At 30.2% G+C, this 21278-nt stretch overlaps 1 protein-coding gene and 1 long non-coding RNA gene across 55 annotated transcripts in view; one reads left to right on the forward strand and one right to left on the reverse strand.

Moving 5' to 3' along the window:
- Positions 1-21278, reverse strand: part of LOC108003484 (serine/threonine-protein kinase MARK2) — a 54617-nt gene that overhangs the window by 22989 nt on the left and 10350 nt on the right. For 10 of the 50 annotated variants that reach the window (XM_062074777.1, XM_062074766.1, XM_062074728.1 and 7 more), the window contains exons 1-2: positions 17830-17974; positions 12902-13511 (exon numbers count right to left, since the gene is read on the reverse strand). The exons of 14 other annotated variants lie outside the window; for them this stretch is intronic. In XM_062074777.1, the coding sequence (XP_061930761.1) occupies positions 12902-13303 (402 nt within the window). In that variant the 5' untranslated portion in view covers positions 13304-13511; positions 17830-17974. Of the gene's footprint in view, positions 1-1692; positions 1973-2403; positions 3492-3948; positions 4697-12901; positions 13560-17829; positions 17977-21278 lie in introns of those variants that run through there. 26 more of the 50 variants (XM_062074646.1, XM_062074613.1, XM_062074637.1 and 23 more) reach the window with 8 other exon arrangements.
- LOC133666108 (uncharacterized) lies at positions 4839-21207 on the forward strand. Of its 5 annotated transcripts, none has more exons than XR_009829761.1 (6): positions 4839-5834; positions 15243-15527; positions 15602-15732; positions 16759-18845; positions 19027-19293; positions 21017-21207. It is a non-coding gene; the product is annotated as an uncharacterized LOC133666108 (long non-coding RNA). The 5 variants fall into 5 exon arrangements; XR_009829765.1 differs by lacking the exon at positions 21017-21207 and adding an exon at positions 19899-20404; XR_009829773.1 differs by lacking the exon at positions 21017-21207 and having other exon boundaries at positions 16759-17755; positions 18541-18845; positions 19027-19296.

Here is a 21278-nt window from a genome sequence, read left to right on the forward strand (position 1 = left end):
TTAAGAAAGTTGGTTTCGCTTGAAAAAAGCGAAGGTGCACAGTTTTATTTATCGCTCGCACAGTCACTTCGATTAATTTCAATCCGATTACACGAAAAAATTTTTCCACTAGTAATAACGAGATGCGAAAAGGATGGCGAGTGCGCATTGATGACGTTAAATGAGTCGAAATGACACTCAAACGAAAAGGAAAAAGTTAGCAGCGATTAAGGATTGAAACCAAGGTTTCGGAGGTGTGCCGCGAGCGCATATGCGTCTGACGTCACTAATTACAATTGGCGGCCTTCGTCTTCGGGTTAGGTCATGCGAGGATCGAGCGAACCGCATCTTCGTCTTCAGCCGTTCACAGATCAAAGTCGAAGCGTCGACCCTTTGATTCGACAAAAATAAAGATGAGGAAAACTAAGAGGTTAACCGACGTCGTAGCCAACATCCAATGTCTCCTCGATTATTATTTTCTTCTTCTTTCTCGTTTTTGTTCACCGGACGTCACAGAATCGGTTATTGGTCAGAGAAGTTCACAGCCGAGGAATACGAAAGGAGAATCAATACGCGTAATGCCGCCACCCCTGTTGCTATCGTGCGAGCAAACTACCCTTGAAAGCCGAGCGTTTATACAACTTTCCTTTATTCGACTTCTCTTATAATTAATTCTCCGACGCGTTCATCACGACCAAGACCACTTTCACCACCATCGCGCGATCATGGCGGTGGCGGTGGCGGTGGCGGTGGTGGTGGCGGCGACGACAACGATGAGGACGACAGCAACGACACGACGACACGACGATGAACACAACGATGATTCTAACGACGACAACGTTTGCGCATGCGCTAATCTCGGAAACAAGTGCCACACCGCCATCCCGCTTCCCAATAATCTTTCTTACCAAAAGTATCATAGACACGATCGAAACCCAAGTGTTCGCGTCAAAGTCAGCTGATCAAAAACAATACCCAACTGACCCAAAACAGTAAACAATCGTATCCGAATTTATAACGTTATTTTTGGATCGAAGGAGATTAAGAAATACAAACTTAACTATTGTGTCGTAGCACGGCTTATATATTACGATACGAATTACAAGTAATTTTTTTCGATTCGTAAGAAGATATGATTTTCATTTTGAATATCATACGATTTGACGAGGAATTGTGATTTAATATACAAAAAAGTTAAATCATAAGAATATTTTGGGACGAAACGATTGTAATATGATTCGAATCGAAAAAAAAAGAAAGGAAGAAAGGAAGAAAGAAAGAAAATAGAAAAATAAAAAGTAGAATGCAGAATGAAATAATGTAATGCAAAGTAAATCGACTATGATGGATCTCACGGATTGATAGACGACGCATTTTTGTATAATCGAACGGACAGATAAACCATCCATGTCATTCTAGCTGAAATGGATGAGACTGTGACTAATCATGTGCGTGAACCAAGCTTATACGCGTTATACTCGGTTGATTAACCGAGGATTGTCACTACGTTAGTCTTAACATCGATAGTTTTCGATCATTTTGATTTAATGGCTCAATATTTATTTGAATGAGAAATTAAAGAGAGAATAAAAATAAAAATAAAAAAAAAGAGAAAAATAATTCGAACAGAAACACTTATTATCTCCTCTTTTTCTCTTCTTGAAAGAATTTACTATTTCTATTTAATTGCCGTCCACTATAAAGAATATCTACCTCCTTCTCATTTTGCGCACTCTTCTGCGTGACGGTTGACAATGGTCTGACCGCATTGCTCTGTCGCTGTTGCTGTTGACGTTGATGTTTCTTTGCGTTGTTAGCCTGTATCAATACGCGCGCTTGTGACACCCTAGCTTGCGCTCGAAGGAGTACTTCCGCTTCCTGTCCCCGCCTCGAGTCCGAGGCTGTCCTTGATAATTTCGCCGAAGCTTTCTTCGTAACGATGCCTGCATTTCCCGTCGAATTCCTCGTCGCATCTCCTCGGTGTAATGGAGACCTTTTCGGTGTAATTCACCGTGATCATTCTAATTCCGTTGTTTATGATTTTCCTACGATTTTACGTTAAATCGTGTCTTCGACACGTTTGTTCCCGCCCGATTCTATAAGATTTATGCGATTCGATAAATACACAACGAGAGATCAATTTCGCTCCACGAACTACGAATAATCGAGCAAATGAACAGGAATTAAAAGAACCGAGAGTAAATAGATTAAAATAAAATAAAAAAAAATGAAATTAATAAAAATAGGAAAATAAAGTAGAACTAAGAGAAATACATGTATAAATGACAAAAAAAAATGAAAATAGAAAAGAGATAATGAGAGAGCGAAACAACACCAGAATGATACGTGTTGCGAATATAAATAGATGTAAAATAATTGCATTTCGTATGATGAGAAGAGAGAGAGAGAGAGAGAAAATGTTACCCCTCGGCCTCGTTATCCGTCACGTTTCGAAGTAGATCCTCGTGTTCCCTGTATCGGTGAAGGTCCGCGTATCGAATTTCCGGCTCGAAATCCGAGCTAAACTCCAACTGGCGCATTCTAGTTGCAAGAGTGTCCATTTCGATGGCCTTGACCTGCTGTTCTAATCGTTGAAGCATATCCGTACTCTCGATAGCCGAGCCTTTCCGCTGTTTCAGGATTAGTTCGAGATTAATCGGGACTTTCGCATCATCGGTAGATTCCTGTTGAGGCGCCATAATGGGTTGAACGATCTTCGAGTCTTTGAAAGCTTTCAACTTCTCTTCGAGATTCGCATCGATGGCTACGTTCTCAGGAAGAGTTTTCTTTCCAGGAAAACACGAGATACGTTCAATATCCATTCCCGATATCTGTTCCAGAGGTTTCAGGATTCTCTTTTCCACCACTCGCAAATTGTGACCGCACTCTACCAATTCCCATTGCTTTAGATTGTCCATCGTCGGACGAGGCGTCGCCACGTACTTTCCGGAAGAAGTAGGACTGATATGTTCTTTCGTGGAATGGCGTTCACCGATCTGGCATTGTTTGCTGCTCTCCGTCGTTGACGTTACCTTCCCTGCCTCGAACCCTTTTCGCCCCATTTGTAATCGGATCGAATCTCTGCTCGGCTGCATCCGAGTGAATAGCGATCTCTCTTGATTCTCCATCTTTTCAATCGAAATAATTATCGCGCGTCGAATTTGTCGCGATCAAATTTTATCGCGGAAAAGGAAGAAATGCTCAGATTTCGATTGTTTTCCGCATAATCGTTCAAACCTCGATTAATATTGACAACTCTTCAATAAGGACCCTTCATTGACCAAGTGGACAGACTTCTACAGGCGGGTGGGTGGCAGCTCGATTTCTCTGTTAGAAAAACATGCGTTATCCTCGTTAAGGTGCCGTTGATTGCTTCGCTGGACGACGATCTTCGTCGACGAAGGGACGATTACCACTCTTGACACATTTTTTCACATTTATTACCCAAAACCCGAGCAGAAGGAACGAGACACGATTCAGCCGATTATCCTTCGCCGGTCTTATACCTTTCTCTAATTGGCAACAGTGACATATATGTATATATATATATATATATGTATGAGTATGCGCGCGTGTGTATATATATATATATATATATTAAATACCGACAAGCAGAAAGCAACGACGGATAACAGGCACACTTGATGAAAGACAGAAAAGCTTTTTCGACCGATGAAAAATCTTGGAATTCTAGTATTTTCGATATATTTGATCAAATTTTCGATTCGCGAAAAACTCGCCGATTTAAATAGCTAAAGCGCGACTAGATTTAAAACGAATCTTTAACCATTTTAATTATCACTTTCATTGATAAAAATCGATAAAGGGAATGGATTGATAAATGAAAAGAGAAAGAAAAAAACGAAAGATAATGAGAGAAGAAAACGAATGGTAGTGAAACTAATGATATCACATGTATATGATACTTGGCTATATATGTATATAGGATCGACTGATAAAAACACGCACGCGTATTCCTAAGGTGTTGATTTGTCGATCTTCGAGTTTATTTTTTTCATTGGCTTATCGCTCGGTGGCCGCGAATCCGCGCTCGAATATTCCAGAATATACGCACATTTTCTCAAAATAAACTCGAATCGGTGGGAAAGAAAATTAGAAGGAAGAAAAAAAAAAAAGCGGAAAAATTTGATAAGAAAAAGCCAATTGTCGTTATTGCGAGACGGATTATATACAGTTTCAATGGAAAAATTTAACTCGTTGAAACTGTTTCGAGTATGGGTTAATAAAGGTGTGATAAGAAGTATGTCTCTCTCTGTCGTAGCAATATCACGGTTGGCCTCGACGGCAGTGCGATTGGTGAGAATAAAATAAACCCCCAATTTATCGTGTAATACGGAAATTTATACGATTTGCTTCTTCATTGTCAAGAAAAGAAAAAAGGAAATGATAAAGTTTCAGACGAAGAAAAGAAAATTTTCGAAAGAAAATTGGGGAATTTTGATTGGTTGATGATCTATATCGATTGTTAATTATCGATTGCTCGTAATTATTTAAAAAACGTATCTCTCTTGTCCAAAGAAGACCGATCGATAAAATTTCAAAGAACACACAGCACTGTAAGAAAACGTGGCTCGATCGCCAAAAAGATGGAAACGTACAGCCTGAGGTTGTGCGTCAATAGACGACTACGAACAACTGGGTCCATTTCCCGAACGATAATAACTCGACCAACCACCACCTCGACTTTGTTAGACCGTTATCAATGATAGATGAAGATAAGCGATAACCGCCTACCTAACTTATTTCGGATTCCAGCCTAACTTACAAGAAGAAAAATATATTTATATCATCGTTGAAATTTTCCTATTTAATTGGAATTTTTAATTTTTTCTTTTTAACAATAAGTTAGAATTTTTAACAATAAATTAGTAACAATGTGAATTGCGAATAAGTTTTAAAAATGAACTAAATACAAATGCATACATAAATTATACTTTTTATAAATTATAATGTTTAAGATAATATAATTCTTTTATAGTCTTTTTACAGTTCTTATAAAAAAATAACTGTTTATCTAAAAGTATCATTTTTTGCGTTTCTCGGAATATTAAGTTTCTTTCATAATGTTTTCTCGTAATCGATTTTCAACTGAATCGATATCGATTCGTCATTCGTATGTCATGACAGACATAAAAGAAAGAAAAAAGGGGCAAGAAAATAGGCGATTAAATATTCTTTATAGAGTAAGAGTCAATGCGAGATTCGATCGATCCTTCAAACAATTCGCCAATGAATGCACGAATGAAGCAAAATTAGAAATAGGCTGCATCGAAAAGATTTGAACAGTTGTGTCTCGAGTTTCTGGAGGCCTGGCCAAAAGCCAAAATTTTCAAGTATCGCAATATCGTATCGAATTTTTTTTTCAAAATTTTCAATTCTCGATCGTAAATTCTTTAACAATTTTCCATTATAATCGATAAAAAGAACAAAAAGAACAAAAGGAAAAATAAGAAAAATTAAAAATCGTTGAGAAAGACGTTGAATTGAACTTCAAGAAAAATGAATGGAATTACGAAAGACTGTAGAAGTATATCTGTATACATGTGATATAGCAGATAAATTGATTGTCGAACTGATTAAGCGGCAGCCGTATGCGTTCTTTCGTTTGAAATATAGAGACAGTGCATTATAAATCGCAGTTAAGAATCGAACAGGTGGCTGGCAAGGCTGAGCCGAAAACGAAATATATCTATTCTCGTCTGATCGGATATAATCGAATACGTTCACCCATGTGAATTCAGTATAGTGCGTGATTGAAATTTATCGTTATACAGGATTGAAATAAATAAAAGAAATCAACGAAAACTAATAGTAACCAATGTAAGCAAATATTTGTAAGTATTTTCATAAAATATATAGTAAGTAGTACTGATTCTTTTCATATTGATTATCTTCATTCATAGATTCCAAGTTTGTTCGTTTGACGCAAAAATGCATATTAATCCGTGACTCGAATTATCTAAGCAGAAAAGACATTTATAGAAAAATAATGTACAAACTAAAGTTACAAACGTATTAATTAAACTTTGCAAAGTTGAAACAACGATTTTTTTTTCAAAATTTTTCATTCCTAGAGATTTTAATTGAAAGCGAAACCAAAATCGAAGAGTTTGAAAAATGACTGAATCAAATCTGCGATGAAAAATGATTTCGAGGGAAATAATCCGTCAATTCGTTTATTACCAACTTAACTCTCGAACTTATTCACTGAATGATCTCGGTTTGTCTTTTATTTGAGAAAATGATGAAAATATTAATTACTTGTGTATACGATTGCAAATTGGCACTAAAATGACGGAATGTTTATACGGCATATACCGCCGTTCCGTCTTTGGCGTGGCCAAGCCACGATATGAAAATTTCTCACGAATGCAAGACACAAGCGTGTACACCAATTGCGGTCAACTGTGTTCACAATCGACGAAAGCAGTGCTCGTGACTCACTCGTTCGACCAAGTCGATGGTAAACTCTGTTTCTCGCCTTTCGTCTCTCACCTCTTTCCCAATGCGGTCATCTATCATGTCGAGAGCTCAAAGTGCAAGTACCGATAGCAGGTCTGTATTCGACCGCTTCGGTACCCGTACTGCCATCTTTTTCCTTTTCGAGAAGTTTGATTTCGAGACACTTGAAATTAGGTATACATCTTTCTATCGAACGAATGTTTGCGTATCGATATTATGCTGTAAACAGACTCTTTTTTTTTTTTCTTTCGTTTCGAATCTAATTCGAATTTAATCTTAAGTTTATTTTTAGTTTCAATTTTTTTTTAATGTCAAGTGAATCATCGGAAATTTACAAACAATAGATAGAAAATGATAAAGTTCTCTTGCTTTTTCTATACATCGATAAAGCCATCGATAAAATATCGATAAAGTAATAAACTTATATCTGTAATAATTTCCCAAGAATTTTCTGGGAACAAATTTAACTACAATAGCTAATTTTTTTTGTATAAAGTTGTATTGTAGTTCAATTTGCATGTTTCAATAAAAATTCGTCGAGAATTCAATAGGCCGAGTTACACGTTCTACGCGACAAACGTTCAAATATATATTTTCTTAATAATTATTATATTCCAATTGTGACTGAATTGAAAGGGAAGAAAAAAAAAAGGATACAAAACTGCTCATTGAATGTATCCGTTGAATCATTTTTGATAATTCACGTAAAAGCCGAATTAACGAATCCGTTATCCGTAATTAATTTATCGTTCCGGAATCATATGTTTAAAAACATTTAAACGATAAGTTCTTTTTTTGTTATTTAAGTATTGGTTTGAAATTTAAAGAAGATTGTAAATCAGACGCGTTTGAGCAATTTAATGTTTATTTATATGTCTTTTTCGACATTGTCAAAAAGACATTTGTCAAGATAACGAATCATTCATATATCAAAGGAAATATTTAACGGATATAAAAGCGCGTAAAATTTATACATATTTTTAGAAATAACTATTTTATGACATTAACAGAATTCGTTTATGATATTATTATATCACCCCATCATAAAATAATAATAATAAAAAAAAAGGAAAATGTTTTAAAAATATACTGGATAACAGTAGAGATTGACGATAACCAGTTGTGAAGACAATTTGAAACATCTTTAAACTAAGTGAATCAGGAAACAAGCGCTATTAATTGTTTATCATGCATGCTCGTTCCATATGACCTAATGTTAGCTTCCAGTTACACGAGACTCACGAATGAAAATATTGAAGCTAGTTTACATAATTCTTTGTTAATTGATATCAACGTACGCAGTTGCGAGTTTGGAATAGGAACAGTTTTTCTTCACGATGGTCACAAAACCATCGTGTGTTAACAAATTTTAATACTCGATATACATACTTACATGTTCATACTTTCAGTTTCAACGTTTCAACAAAAATAAATATTCCTCGATTTTTGATCCACGAAACATTTCAATTTCAACAATTAATTTTATTAAATTTTATTAAACTATCAAAAAATTAAACTAGCTTTTTTGTTGTTCGATTAAATATTTAATTATTCAAATATTTTTTAATCGAGTAAACAAAACAATAAACGGTAAGAAAATAAAAGAAAAATTAACATCATTGTAATGAATTGGAAGATTCTCGGAAATTCCCAATTATTGCCCAAAAAATTCAAGATTGTTCAATTTTTTAATATTGTTTGCAACGTAATCCACAATATGGATTAACTTCGTGGTTGTTTGGATCAGCGTATTTTGATGATATAAATATTTGAACAGTTAGAAAAAATCATTTTTAGTAACATCAGTATTAAATACGATACGTACAGTAGGGGAATGTCGATTCGTTAAATGAAAATGGCCTTGATGAAACTCTCATCCAATGTCCGTATGAACATTGCCTATGTATATACAGATGGACAGTCCCCTGATGGCTATCACGGAAGTGAATCGTTTAAAGTATATTCGAGCCGTTGTTAACCGGTGTCTCCGAAAGATAGTTTATCGTTATGGAACAATGAATTTTTTCTAACGAATTTCATCATTAATAAATTTCATGATCGATAGTTGATAAAATCATTCTTATCCTTTCATATGTACCAACTATATTCACTATTATCGATTTCTACTTTACTTACTTAAATATTATAAATAAATATTTATTTATAATTAGAAATGGATTAAAATTTTTAAATTTGTATGAAATTTATAAAGTTTCGAAACATTTATTTTTCTTTCTTTTCTTTTTTCCTAAGAAATGTTATTTTATTGAAAAATAACAAAACTTTATTGAATAATTCTAATAAATTTTTATTTTTGAAAATTCAAATTAAAAAAACTTGAGATTAGATTTGTAGTCAATAATTGCCTTTTTGTCTAAGAAAAATTAATTTTTATTGTTTTATTATTTATTGCTTTGCTTGAATTAATCGAAAATAGTCAATAATTTATACGTAAATTTAATTGAATTAAATATTATTGATTAAATAAAAATAAATATATATTTTCATAATATTTTTTGCAAATTTTTAATTTTCAAAAAAAATTTTTTAAAATTTCGATATTCATAAAAAATTAAAATTTGCTGAAAATCCAATAAATCCAAATTAATTTTGATTTAAATTTCTTTTGATTTTGTTAAAATATTAATTTAATTAATGTAATTATTTATTTTTTGTTGCTCTTTCATAAACAAAATTTTAGCTAATTTTTGCATATAAGAGTATTAAAATTCATATATATTCCAGTATATTCTAGTTGTTTTGCATTAAATTAGACAACATTAAAATGTTTTATTTCTAGAATTATTCCTAATACATAAATCTTTGATGATAATATAATTGAACTATAGTAATTTTAATAACTTTTTATCATCTTATGAATCAAAATTAATATCGTTGATAATTATGAGAATAATTAATTGCAAAATTTTTAAGAAGAATTTTTAAGAACTCATTAAATATTATAACAAATAATATTTTTTTCTTAGATATGGTAAACATAACCAGCGATGTTATAAATAGTCCGTAATTATTATTTTTTGTTATTCTTATATTTATTTTTTTCGGGATCATATACAAATCCTGAACAAAATATAGAATGACATCATTGTATATTTAAGTAGATATCCTCACTCTCTTGATTTTCAATCTCCGAGAAACCAAGTAGGAACAAAAAGAATCCATACGATAATTCATACGTGTGTTTAATGATGATATATGAATGTAATCGTATATTCAAAGGCAATATTAGTCGTATACCTAACAAATAAATTCATTTCGTTTGGCTAGTCTAATAACGTAATGAAATCGCGCATCTAATTTATCATATATCAAGGTTAAATATATTTCATTTTGAAATATGTTTCATAACCAATACCAGTATGTTTCATACCAGTTTTTTTAGTGATAAAAAATATATAAATTCGAGAATTTCAATTTTTGGCAATTGAATGGATATTTTTCTTCAAGAAAAATTAAAAAATGAAAGTAAAGATGTTGATTTTAATATTGAAAATAATAATTGAATAAACGCGAAATTATCGAATGTTGTTATTATACTTATTGACAAAAGTTAAGAAATATAAAGAAATTCGCCAAGGATTATTTTGTTTCTTATCTTTTAAAATCAATTGATTGAAATTAAAAATATAAAGAGATATCAATCAATATATTATTATATAATATTTGTAAGATATTCATTTAATTAATCTAGTACAAGATTTTGCCCTTGTTCTTGACAATATTTTCATTAATTCGATTTTATTGGTAAAACAAATAAGTTTTCAATTAATTTAATATAATCGAACAAATGCGAATTTAGATTCAAAATTAGAAATGGGCTTACATTCACATTTTGTTAATATAAAATTATTATTAATTTAATTAATTTGGAAAAATTTTTTGGAATATTGTCATGTTAAAAAAATCATTTTATTCAAATTTTTTCATTCTGAATTACAGTCGTATATGAACTTATATATAATGATACATTAATTTATCTATCTGTTTCAAGAAAGAATTAGAAAGTCTGGAATTTGTTAAATATTTAATCGAAATATAAAATGGTGAAGAATTCTATAAATAAAAATAAATTATTTATTCTAAAATGATTTCAGATGTAACGTACAACATTTTAGATAACAATTTAATTAATAATTTTAAGTATTTGAAACGTAAAATTAAATGGTAATAATGTGATAATAGCAATGTGATAATTTGGTTGTTTTTCTTATAATTTTCTTATTAATTAATTAATTTAATTCTTTACCTTGCTAAAAATAAAAGAAATTATAAATAAATTCGTCACATCACAATATTTTATAAAATTCATACATTGATTCATACATTGAAATTCATAAATTATATAAAATACATTAGAATTAATATATTGTGTTTTAAAATCATATTGAAAAAAATATCAGTAAATGTTATTTCAATGATAAAGTCACAAAACATTTTTAAATTTGTAATTTGTAAATGTAATTAATAAAACAAATATTTATGTGAAATCATAGTTTTATGAATATAAAAAAATGAAAAACTTATTTATTGAAGTATATATTTCTTATAATTGTAATATAATTACTAATTATACTTTAGATTTTATATATCTTTATATTATGAACATCCTATGTATACTTTTATATATTCAAATTTTGTATAAATACATAAACATGTAATCAATTCAATCAATTCAAATCAATTCTCAAATTTGAATCTAATTTGCGGAATGTCGAATATTAGAAAATCATTTTTTTTATCAACATATCGAAATTAATACAATAAAAAAATAAAAAAAAAAACACATTATCAAGAACACAATCTGAGCTGATAAATCTTACATTAGATAATTAATTGAATAAATGTCGTGCAATCATGAAATTTAAATTATTCTTATTCATATAAAAATTATTGATATTTATACATTATTTTTTTCCTACATATTTCGTTTCTTTGAGTCGATATTATCTTTAGTCTTTATAGAAATTATATTCGAAACAATTTCTAATGCTTATTGTTACATTTTTATGTTATTTTTTAATTCTAAGCTATTGATTTTAAAAGGATAAAAAGTATAAAAAAATTCGTCAACAATTGCTTTTTAACTTCATGCATCGAGAAATGTACGTATGCACTTAGGTATAGATATATTTAAGCGGAAACCGATGATACGTAAACGCGAGCTACAATGCGTGCTGCGCATTCTTGAACGGTGAAAGGAAAGGAAGGAGAAGTTGCTACGCCATGATGTGACGCGCCATGCGCCGATATAGGTATCGATAGATAACGATTCTCCGATAGAAAACCTCGAAATGAATTAGTACGTGTCTACAGTTATAATGTCTAAATGAATAAAAACATAAATGTATCTCATGTAAGAAACTCTGGTATAGAAAAAATATGCAGATTTCTATAATAGAATAAATATCGAGAATACTTTATCGTTATCGAATTTGGGATGCAAATATATTTTTTTATATAAAAAAGAATATCGAAATACGTGTCACCGTTATATATTCAATGCAAACCATCGAATAAACATCTGACACCTCTGGTAAATCGAATGTTTTTCCGATGAACAAAATGTGTTTCAAAAGAGCACTGATGAAAACAAAAGAATATTTCAACGCTACTAGATACCTACTAGAATTTATTATTTTGCCACAAAGGAAGCAATTGTCGCAGTTGGAGGTTACTTACGACTATTTTTCTATGTTTTAACATTTCATTTTTTTTCAAACCATTAATGTTTGAATATAAGAACATAATTTTAAAATACATATTCGAATGATAGAACTTGATTCAGTGATCCAGTTGAATTATTTTACCATGTTTTTTTACTTACTGTAATCGATATTTTGCGAGTCGAATATTTGACGAGCAATCAACGTAATACATGCTAGGATCAATTATAATATCGACAGAAATTAATAATTTGCGGAAATCCTCCAAACTTATAAAAAGAATTGTTTCGTCGGAACTTTCTTTGCGTTCTTCTCAAAAAAAGATCGCTGCAGCACTCATTTCTATCTCTGTGTCTTCGATCGCCAAAGTCGACTTCGAAAGACTTATTTGTAATAGCTCAATGTATGCCGTGTGGAATCGTTGGTTGTGTAATCGCTTATGTTCTTGGAATCTTCTTATTTGACAAGACAAATAATTACATCGGCAATTTATAAAGATATTACAATATGATTATATATATACATAAATATATATATATACACCCACATATAAAACTACATTGTAATATTTTGTGTGTGTGTATATATATATATATAATGTAACGTGTATATATACATATACTGACATATATATATATATCCTAATGAGACAAAATTTTATAACAAAGATTTAAAATATTGTTCGCGCAGCTGATGCTCGCGTGAGACTCAAGGTCTAGGGGGAAGGATTTTTCCGTGAGACGACGTTCTCTTACCTGAAGTCTGACGCGCAGCCTGGAATGTCGCCTACCGTAGCTGTTTCTGCTCGAATGTTGCTCGAAAGATGTTGGGAGGGGAGGCTGAGATCTTCTCGCGGTTGGATCGTTCACATTATTCGTCTTGTTCCTCACGGTGGCCAGGTTATTTACATGATTTCCGTTTGTCGTTTGCATGATCATAGAGGTGTTCGAAGATGGCGTGTCTCGATGACTTTTCGTTCGACGAAGCAAACGGCGCACAGTATTTTTTACAGTCGCGGCCAAATGTGTACCACCACCGCCACCACCGCCGCCACCACCACGTTCACCGGTTTCGTTCATCACTTTGTATTCGACCATTTTTGCTCTGGTTATAGATGCAGGTACCACTTTGTGGCTACCCGTCTCCGTTACAAACATCCCAACAATGTCCACTTGCGCTGCAATATTACTCACTTTTTTTCTCTCAATTTTTCTCTACAACGAATGCTTGCTTCACTTTTTGCAGTTAATTCCACTGAATTTCGTCGTCTGGCTTGCCTCCTTTTCCTTGACGCACTCGGCATAAAAATTCACGTGCTTCTCACACGCTTGCGTTGTTCGGTTTGTCGGCAGAAACACCAGTCAACTGATAAACACAAGATGTTTTCCTACTTGTTTTTGATTGTGTGCATATCTAAATGATACACCAATTAAATGGAAAGATTTTTTAATTTTTTTTTAATTTTTTAATTTCTTTTCTATCGATTCATCGCAGAAATGTGATAAATCGGCCAAATTATTGCACCGTTTCAATTTTTGTCTTGACAAAAAATCGATAAAAAAATTGCATACGTTAAACTTCTTTCGTAAGGAGCGACAATTTTGAGAGATGGCAATATTTTTATGAGAAAAGAGGAGGATTGATAGTAAATTTGCCGATAGCAACACGATAAGTAATATATAATATAGTTTATCGATAATCCATAATTGTCCAATTCATAAATGAATATCAAATAGATGAAACGAATATGATTTTATAAAAATGCAAGGAATGTCACAAGATTAAAGATTCGTTTTGAAGTTAATCTTTCAAATGCGATTGATCAAAATTAAGAAAAAGCGATCAACAATATATTGTGATCGCGATACTTGAGTGGAATCTTTTTTAGATTCTATTCTTTGACGATTGTGAAAAATCGTTTACACGTTTCAAGTTCTTTCATATATCCTTGTGTATCCGCGAAATACATGCGCAAATGAATACATAAATACGTGATTTGAAATTTTAAAAATTTTCCAGACTTGAAGACCGTTAATAAGCACTATCTTAAATACACATATTACAAATTTAGATCTTGAGTTTTAGAAATTTGAAATAAATAAAAAATTAAAAATTATTGTTTTAGATTTTATAAACTGAATAAAAATGAAAAATTATCATATTTCAAACGATAAATGTCGTTAATATAATTCTCACAAGATAAAGAGGGAAAAGTACGTAGCATGGTCAAGACCCCGTGTTTTTCTTCGATTGTACCGCATCATAGATAACGACAGGAAATTTTTGTAAAAGCGATAATATTTGAATCGGTAAAAAAGACGACCGCATGAGACAAACGCATCATTTCTCGCTTTAGAAGAAAATAAGAAGAACGATTGATGACGTTAAACTTAAAAAATGTTCGATAATCCGACAAATTGGCTTTGCCTTCAACCTATTACTTAAATCATTTTATCGTAAATTACGTAATTTATTTGATCACAAATTCTTCTTTGAAATAGAAATGATCATTATATCGAGAAAATAAATTTTCTCAATTCAGAATTTATTGAATCTAACGATAAATAAATAAATACTTATCGTCGATTCGAATCGAATACAAAGCATGTATTAAACAGATTACTATATCATAAATTAACAATAACTTAATAATATTTAATTAATATTATTGTTATATACATTATATATAATATAATATATATATATATATATTATATTTTTATATATTCATATATAAAAGGAAAGAAATTTGTGAAATGAGGTAATGAAGCTTTAATAACCTTCGTTAATTATTCATTACTTAATATAATACTTCGTTAATTTCACATTTTTTTGGGTACCCATAAAGGTAACTTCATATTTAATTTTGATTCAATAGAATATCAGTTTATAACTTACAAAAATTTAGCTTCTTTAGGTCGGTATGTTTCAGTGAAAAAAAAAAAAAATAGGTAACCACAGATCGGTTGACGAATATATTTTCACTCATATATTTTCTCGTTATATTTATTACTTATTTTTCGATAATCGAGCTAGTCACAATAATCAAATTTTGAATCACTTGCTAATTTTTTTTCATTTTTATTATTTTTTTAGATTTCGCAAAAACGTCGTACTTGAAATGATCGGTAACTTTTGCGCTGTTCATAAATACTAAACACGAACATGGTGGAGCATACACCGTATCACGAACACACTCCGTCTTAAACTACACAACAGATTTGAGAAAGAGAAGAAACAAATAGGTAGTGGAGAGGAGAAAAGAAGAGAAAGATAGAAATGAAAGGAGAATCAGAGGGAAAGAGAACGAGAGAGCGTATACCCGACTTCCTAATGTCGTTAAGTTAAACGAATTAGGCCAGTTCTTCGATACTCGCACAAGTACGTAACCTTAGATTATATAGTCGACAAACTGAGATCGCATTCAATTATGACACATGATTTAATTCTTTTAGTTTCTTAATATTTAGCAGAAAAAACAATTTATGATTTCCACAATTAAAATGCGGACAAACGTTAACAATAATGAGATTGGTCATACGTTCATTTATATGACTTCCATCGATCGAAAATTATCTGAAAAACGGTAATTAGCTAAAAAAAATTTCTCATTGAGTTTCATAATTTTTAAATTTATTATATAAGGAACAAGATCTTAAACAATTTTATAACTAATTATACGTATAACCAGTAGTCAAACTTATTTTTCAAAATATTTACAAAAAAAAGATTACTATGCATAGAATTTCTATAAATATACATCCGCGACAAAGTGTACATCAGCATGCGATTACTACTTATCAATTGTATATACATATAAGCATATCAGAGCAGTTGACACTTAAAGTACATAACAGGTGAATTAATATCATCACACTTACAATTAATATCTATCTAAAGTTTCGATTCGTAGAATGAAAAAATAATATGAAACAATTTTTAAATGAAATTGATATTATAATATATTGATATTAAATATATCATTATTATTATAATTATTATAATATCATTTCAACTTAAAGATTGTTTTATATTATATTTTATTTTATATTCGTGAATAGCTACATTCTATGAATACTATTTATAAATATAATAAATTCGTTTTCCGCATAATATCTAAATTCAATATCGATATCGAAGTTGAAATATTTCAAAATCTATGAGGAAGAAACCAGTTTAGAATAGAATTTTTTGACTAATTCATATCGTTATTTACATATTGCTGCTTGTCGCCACGAATTGTTATATTAACAATTGATAACAGTTGCCTGTTGATGCACATGTCATGAAATATAATATCTATCGAAAATGTAATAGTAGTAACTTCTTTTTGAAATATCTCGGGAATTAAAATCGAATAGCGATTGTACGTATGAAAAATTTGTTCAAAATCTTACTTTTTAATAATAGTTCTTTATTTATTCAGAATTTTTTAATATTTTTTGTTGTTCTAAAATTTAACTCAAAATTTAAATCTGTAATATGCATCATATATTTAAAGCATTGATCATTGATTATTAATAATTTTTAGATTTGGAGAAAAAATATATATTATGAATAAATAAAGTAATAAATATATTCTTTTTTAATTCACTTACATATGTAATTTCAGAATGTGAAATTCATAGGAATTCGTGGATCACAGTTTAAAAAATGTTATTATTCTATATTTCAAAATCATTGAAATCGATATTTGCTTCTCATGATATTATTTAAATCAGTTTTCTACATAATTACCATAATCACTATCAAACTGTGTAAACATTTGCATTTGATTGAACAAAAAATCGATTCATTTAGATTCTGTATCTAAAAATTTAAAGATTATAATTTTGAAAACAAAATCAAGATTAAGAAACAATCAAGGAAAAAACTGATGAATGATTATAATCGAATTTGTTATAATATCGGTGGAACATAGTAACATGACGATAATAACATGCATTGACATATCCAACAACCATGTAATATCATCAATCGTTATATACTCGTGTCACGCATCTCTTCGCTGTTCTTCGTTCACGATTCGTAATGTTTTGATTAATGAGCCTATCGGTTGGTAAGTGAATCACAAAAGATTTGTTTTACGAACGATGAAACGAACACCTGATTGCATTTATAGTAATATTTAGAAACATCATTGAAATCTAAGTAAGAAAATAGCAATTCGATATTTTTAATTTTAATTTCAACTTTTTTGAGAATGGGAAATTTTTTTTATTTATTGCGTTAAAGGATATAATGTAAGTATATATAATGCCAATTAAATTTTAATTTATCATTCTATCGCATATTATTATATATATATTTGATTTAAAAATTAAAATTTTCATTCGTAAAAATTATCTGCTTGTGATCGATTGTGATTGTTAAGTAATAATTTTCATTTGGAATATTAAAAGTTTTCGCAATAAACAACGATTTCAAATGCTTTGTTTACACCTTCACTTTCTATACATGATTGGGAATGATATAGAATGGATTGGAATGAAGTGGAACGGAATGGAATGAAACGAAACTGAATGTAACTGAACGAAACGGAACGGAATGGAACGGAATGAAACGGAATGGAATGAAATAAAAAAGAAAAAAGGAACAAGGTATATTGTGTAAGTATATAAGTATCGTAAAATAAGATTTTTCTTTAAGCACAGGAATAGATAATTTTCACATTAACACTCACATCACAAATTGTGATTCAAATGGCACATTCGATAATAGAAAATAAAATAAACGGTAAAAATTAAAACAAAATAAAAATTTAAAGTATCGCGTCACATGGTTTTCCACTGTATTTATCGTATCTCCGTTGAACGATATTACGCGGAAAAATAAAATAGTGACTCGCATCAAGCAAACCAGAATTGACGAAATTAGCAAACGAATCGTATACGAATGTGTTGCTTGACTGCGAGTCTCTTGCTAACTGAGCGTAGAACGGCCGTGACGGAGACACGCGAGCTCTGCTCGAGTCGAGCTCTTTCGTTACTGGATCTTACACCGTCGACATGTTCTCTCCTTCTCTTTCTTCCTCACTATCCTTCTAATACGCATATACTCCCTCCACCTCTTTTTCTTTCTTTTATATGTATGCTGTGTATACACGAATACTAATGCAACGCACAAGTCACCGCTGTTTCACCGAAGAATACTCATACAATAGCTTATTTTTTTCCAATAGTTTTTCAGTTGGATTTACATCAAATGGAACATTCCGATAAGTTTTTCATGAAATAGCATAGAATACCAAGTGATCAATTCGATCGATTTTAATACTTATTAATAGGTGAAAAAAATATCAATCGTGCAAGTTAATCGCTATTAAATAATTATCGATAAGTGTGTTTACGACTTCAATAACGATCAATTTCTTTTATATATCCATTTACCCTAGTCACGTATAGCATCACTGTACGTGCATGCATTTCTGCGTGCACTGGATGCCATCATAGATAGAATAGAAATTAAACAGACAATACCACGCCTAGATACATTCGTTGTGCAACAAGTACATTTTAAGCGAACGAACGACCGGAAGGGAGAGAAGGAAGGAGGAAGAGATTGTGGCGGAAGGAAAGACATAATATACGGATATAGAAAGTTGTAAATCCATTATATTAATTGACTTTGGGACTCGATATAAAATGCACGAAACGAGCCTCCCGAGGCTATGTTCACGGAAAAAAATTGAATGTCAAGGTTAATTGATTTGACCTTTATGCATCGACTTTTATGTATTTTCTTAATTCTTTACTTCATTTCTTACTCGAGATTTTCTTTAGATTTTTTTTACCGATAAGAAAAGATATTTAATGATTTTTTTTCACTCCATTATATACACATATAATATATAAATTAATTTTTTTTCTTATATTTATAGATAAAACAGGATAATTAACCACGCAATCACATTGCGAAGAATTCAATATAGAATTACTACAAGTGGAAAGTTTGGGATAATGCGTTCAATGCTCGAAAAGTTTCTCGATCCAAAGATTACGAACATCTTATTCTTAGTGTACATACATACTAGAAAGCGAATCCTATGCTAGCTATAAGATCCTGATCGTAAAAGCGAGTGAGAAAATAATTATAGATTCTCGAATCAACTTCGCATCCTTGACACGATCCACTTGTATGCGTATATGTAAGTACATTAGATATCGACCTACTTAATCATCGGTTTACCGATTTTTTTACATAAACTTAGAATATGAGAGAGATAATCTTATTTTCATCTTTTAATTTATATATCAAAATATATGATATATATATATGATAATATATGATAATATTTATGTAATATATTTTGTATAAACTCGATAAAAAAGTTTTTTGAAAGAATCAACTGTAATCAATTGCATTCCTATGTCATGTTTCGCTCGTTATGGCATTCTTAAGTCGGACACTTTTACTATGTGCGTTCTTTTCTGACTCACATACAACTGATTACACCGACAATATACCGATTAAATCAACTTTTTTCCTCGAAGTTTTACAAGCCACGGTCATTCTAACAAGTGACGCAACAATCGTTATAGCGGTAAAAAAGAACCGCGTAACTAACTTCGTTAGTTAATGTCATTTTTTCTGAAAAATTTATATAGATATCCTTTATCATTATTTTCAAAACCGCGGAATGTTGATTGAACTGTCAATCAAATGCAAAAATAACTTTTTAGCGGAAAGAATAGAAGGATCTTTTTAGATAGAGACCCTTACTTATATTTTATTAAAGATTAACAATTTTAGGAATTTCATGCGACACTGATGTTATTATTCTGAACACACGTGTCATATGTATTTAACCTTCGATTTATCGATTCTCCAAACCTGTATAATCAATGCGAAGTGGGTGAAGCGCACCCTTGGCATTGTATTAAGCATAGAAGAGGTCTCGAAAGGACTACACGATAAGAAACGCATTAGAATGTCAGATAAAGAAAAGAATGGATTAAGATCGATGGATAACAACTATACATACAAGTACTATAATCGAGATTAACTATAGGAGAAAACTTATAAGTTCTTTTTTCTCAGAAAGCAAACAATGAATGACGTTTGTTATATTTCCAGTTGTTTAAATGAAACGATATTTTATTCTTTCATTTCTTCAAAAAATTTAGCATGCATGCATAAATATGTATATGTATATATTTACATATATTAACCTTAATATCAAGAAACAAATTGTATCTCTAATATTTTCAAAGCAATAATGTTTCAAAATTTTTTTGTCTAACTCTCTTTGTTCTATATTGCTTTTATTGTAAACAAATAAATCAATTTTTTTCATTTCAAAAACTTTTATGAATAATAACATTATGAATAACATATAGATAAAATTTATTATAGACGCATAAGAACAATATGTATGTGATTAAATTCGAATTCATATAAAAATCCCATTTTTAATTTAAACTATAAACTACGTTTTATATAGCGAAAATAAAGATAAAGTTGTAAAATATGTATAAATATTTCAATGATTTTCAAATCTTATAGAAAACGAAATTCCAGAAAAATTTTTTCTTACACATATAATTAGTTTTAGTTTTCGAAATATTTATAGAAAAAGATTGTTGTATATAAAATTTCACTTATACATATAAATCAACGTGCGATTGTTACTTATCAATTTAAATAAATATTTGCGGCATATCTAAAAAATAACGAGTTAATATCACTACATTTAGCAATCAATACAATGTTGAAAAATAAAACAATTTTTAATTACATTAACTAATTTTTACTTATAACTGAAATTACAGTGATAACAATAGATATTAAATATCTATATTAACTGATATCGCTATTATCATTTCGATTGTTTAAAGATTTATATTTTATTTTTATATTTTTTTTCGCAGATCGAAAAATAAATATTAACAACAATAGAATGTCTATATATCTTCGATATAAATTGGAGTTATTATAATTCAAATATATCACAATTCATGAGGAAATAATTTTTTGATCAATTCATCTATTGTATGTATTAATTGTCTATTGTGATGTATTTATATTAACAAAAAATAAAATAATAATATTTATATTGTTATATTTATGGTTGTTATCATAGACATGTACATATAGACAAAATTCTAATAATAATAATATTTTTTTTTCAAA

Source organism: Apis cerana, linkage group LG1, assembly GCF_029169275.1.
Source record: "Apis cerana isolate GH-2021 linkage group LG1, AcerK_1.0, whole genome shotgun sequence".
Taxonomy (NCBI): Eukaryota; Metazoa; Arthropoda; class Insecta; order Hymenoptera; family Apidae; genus Apis; species Apis cerana.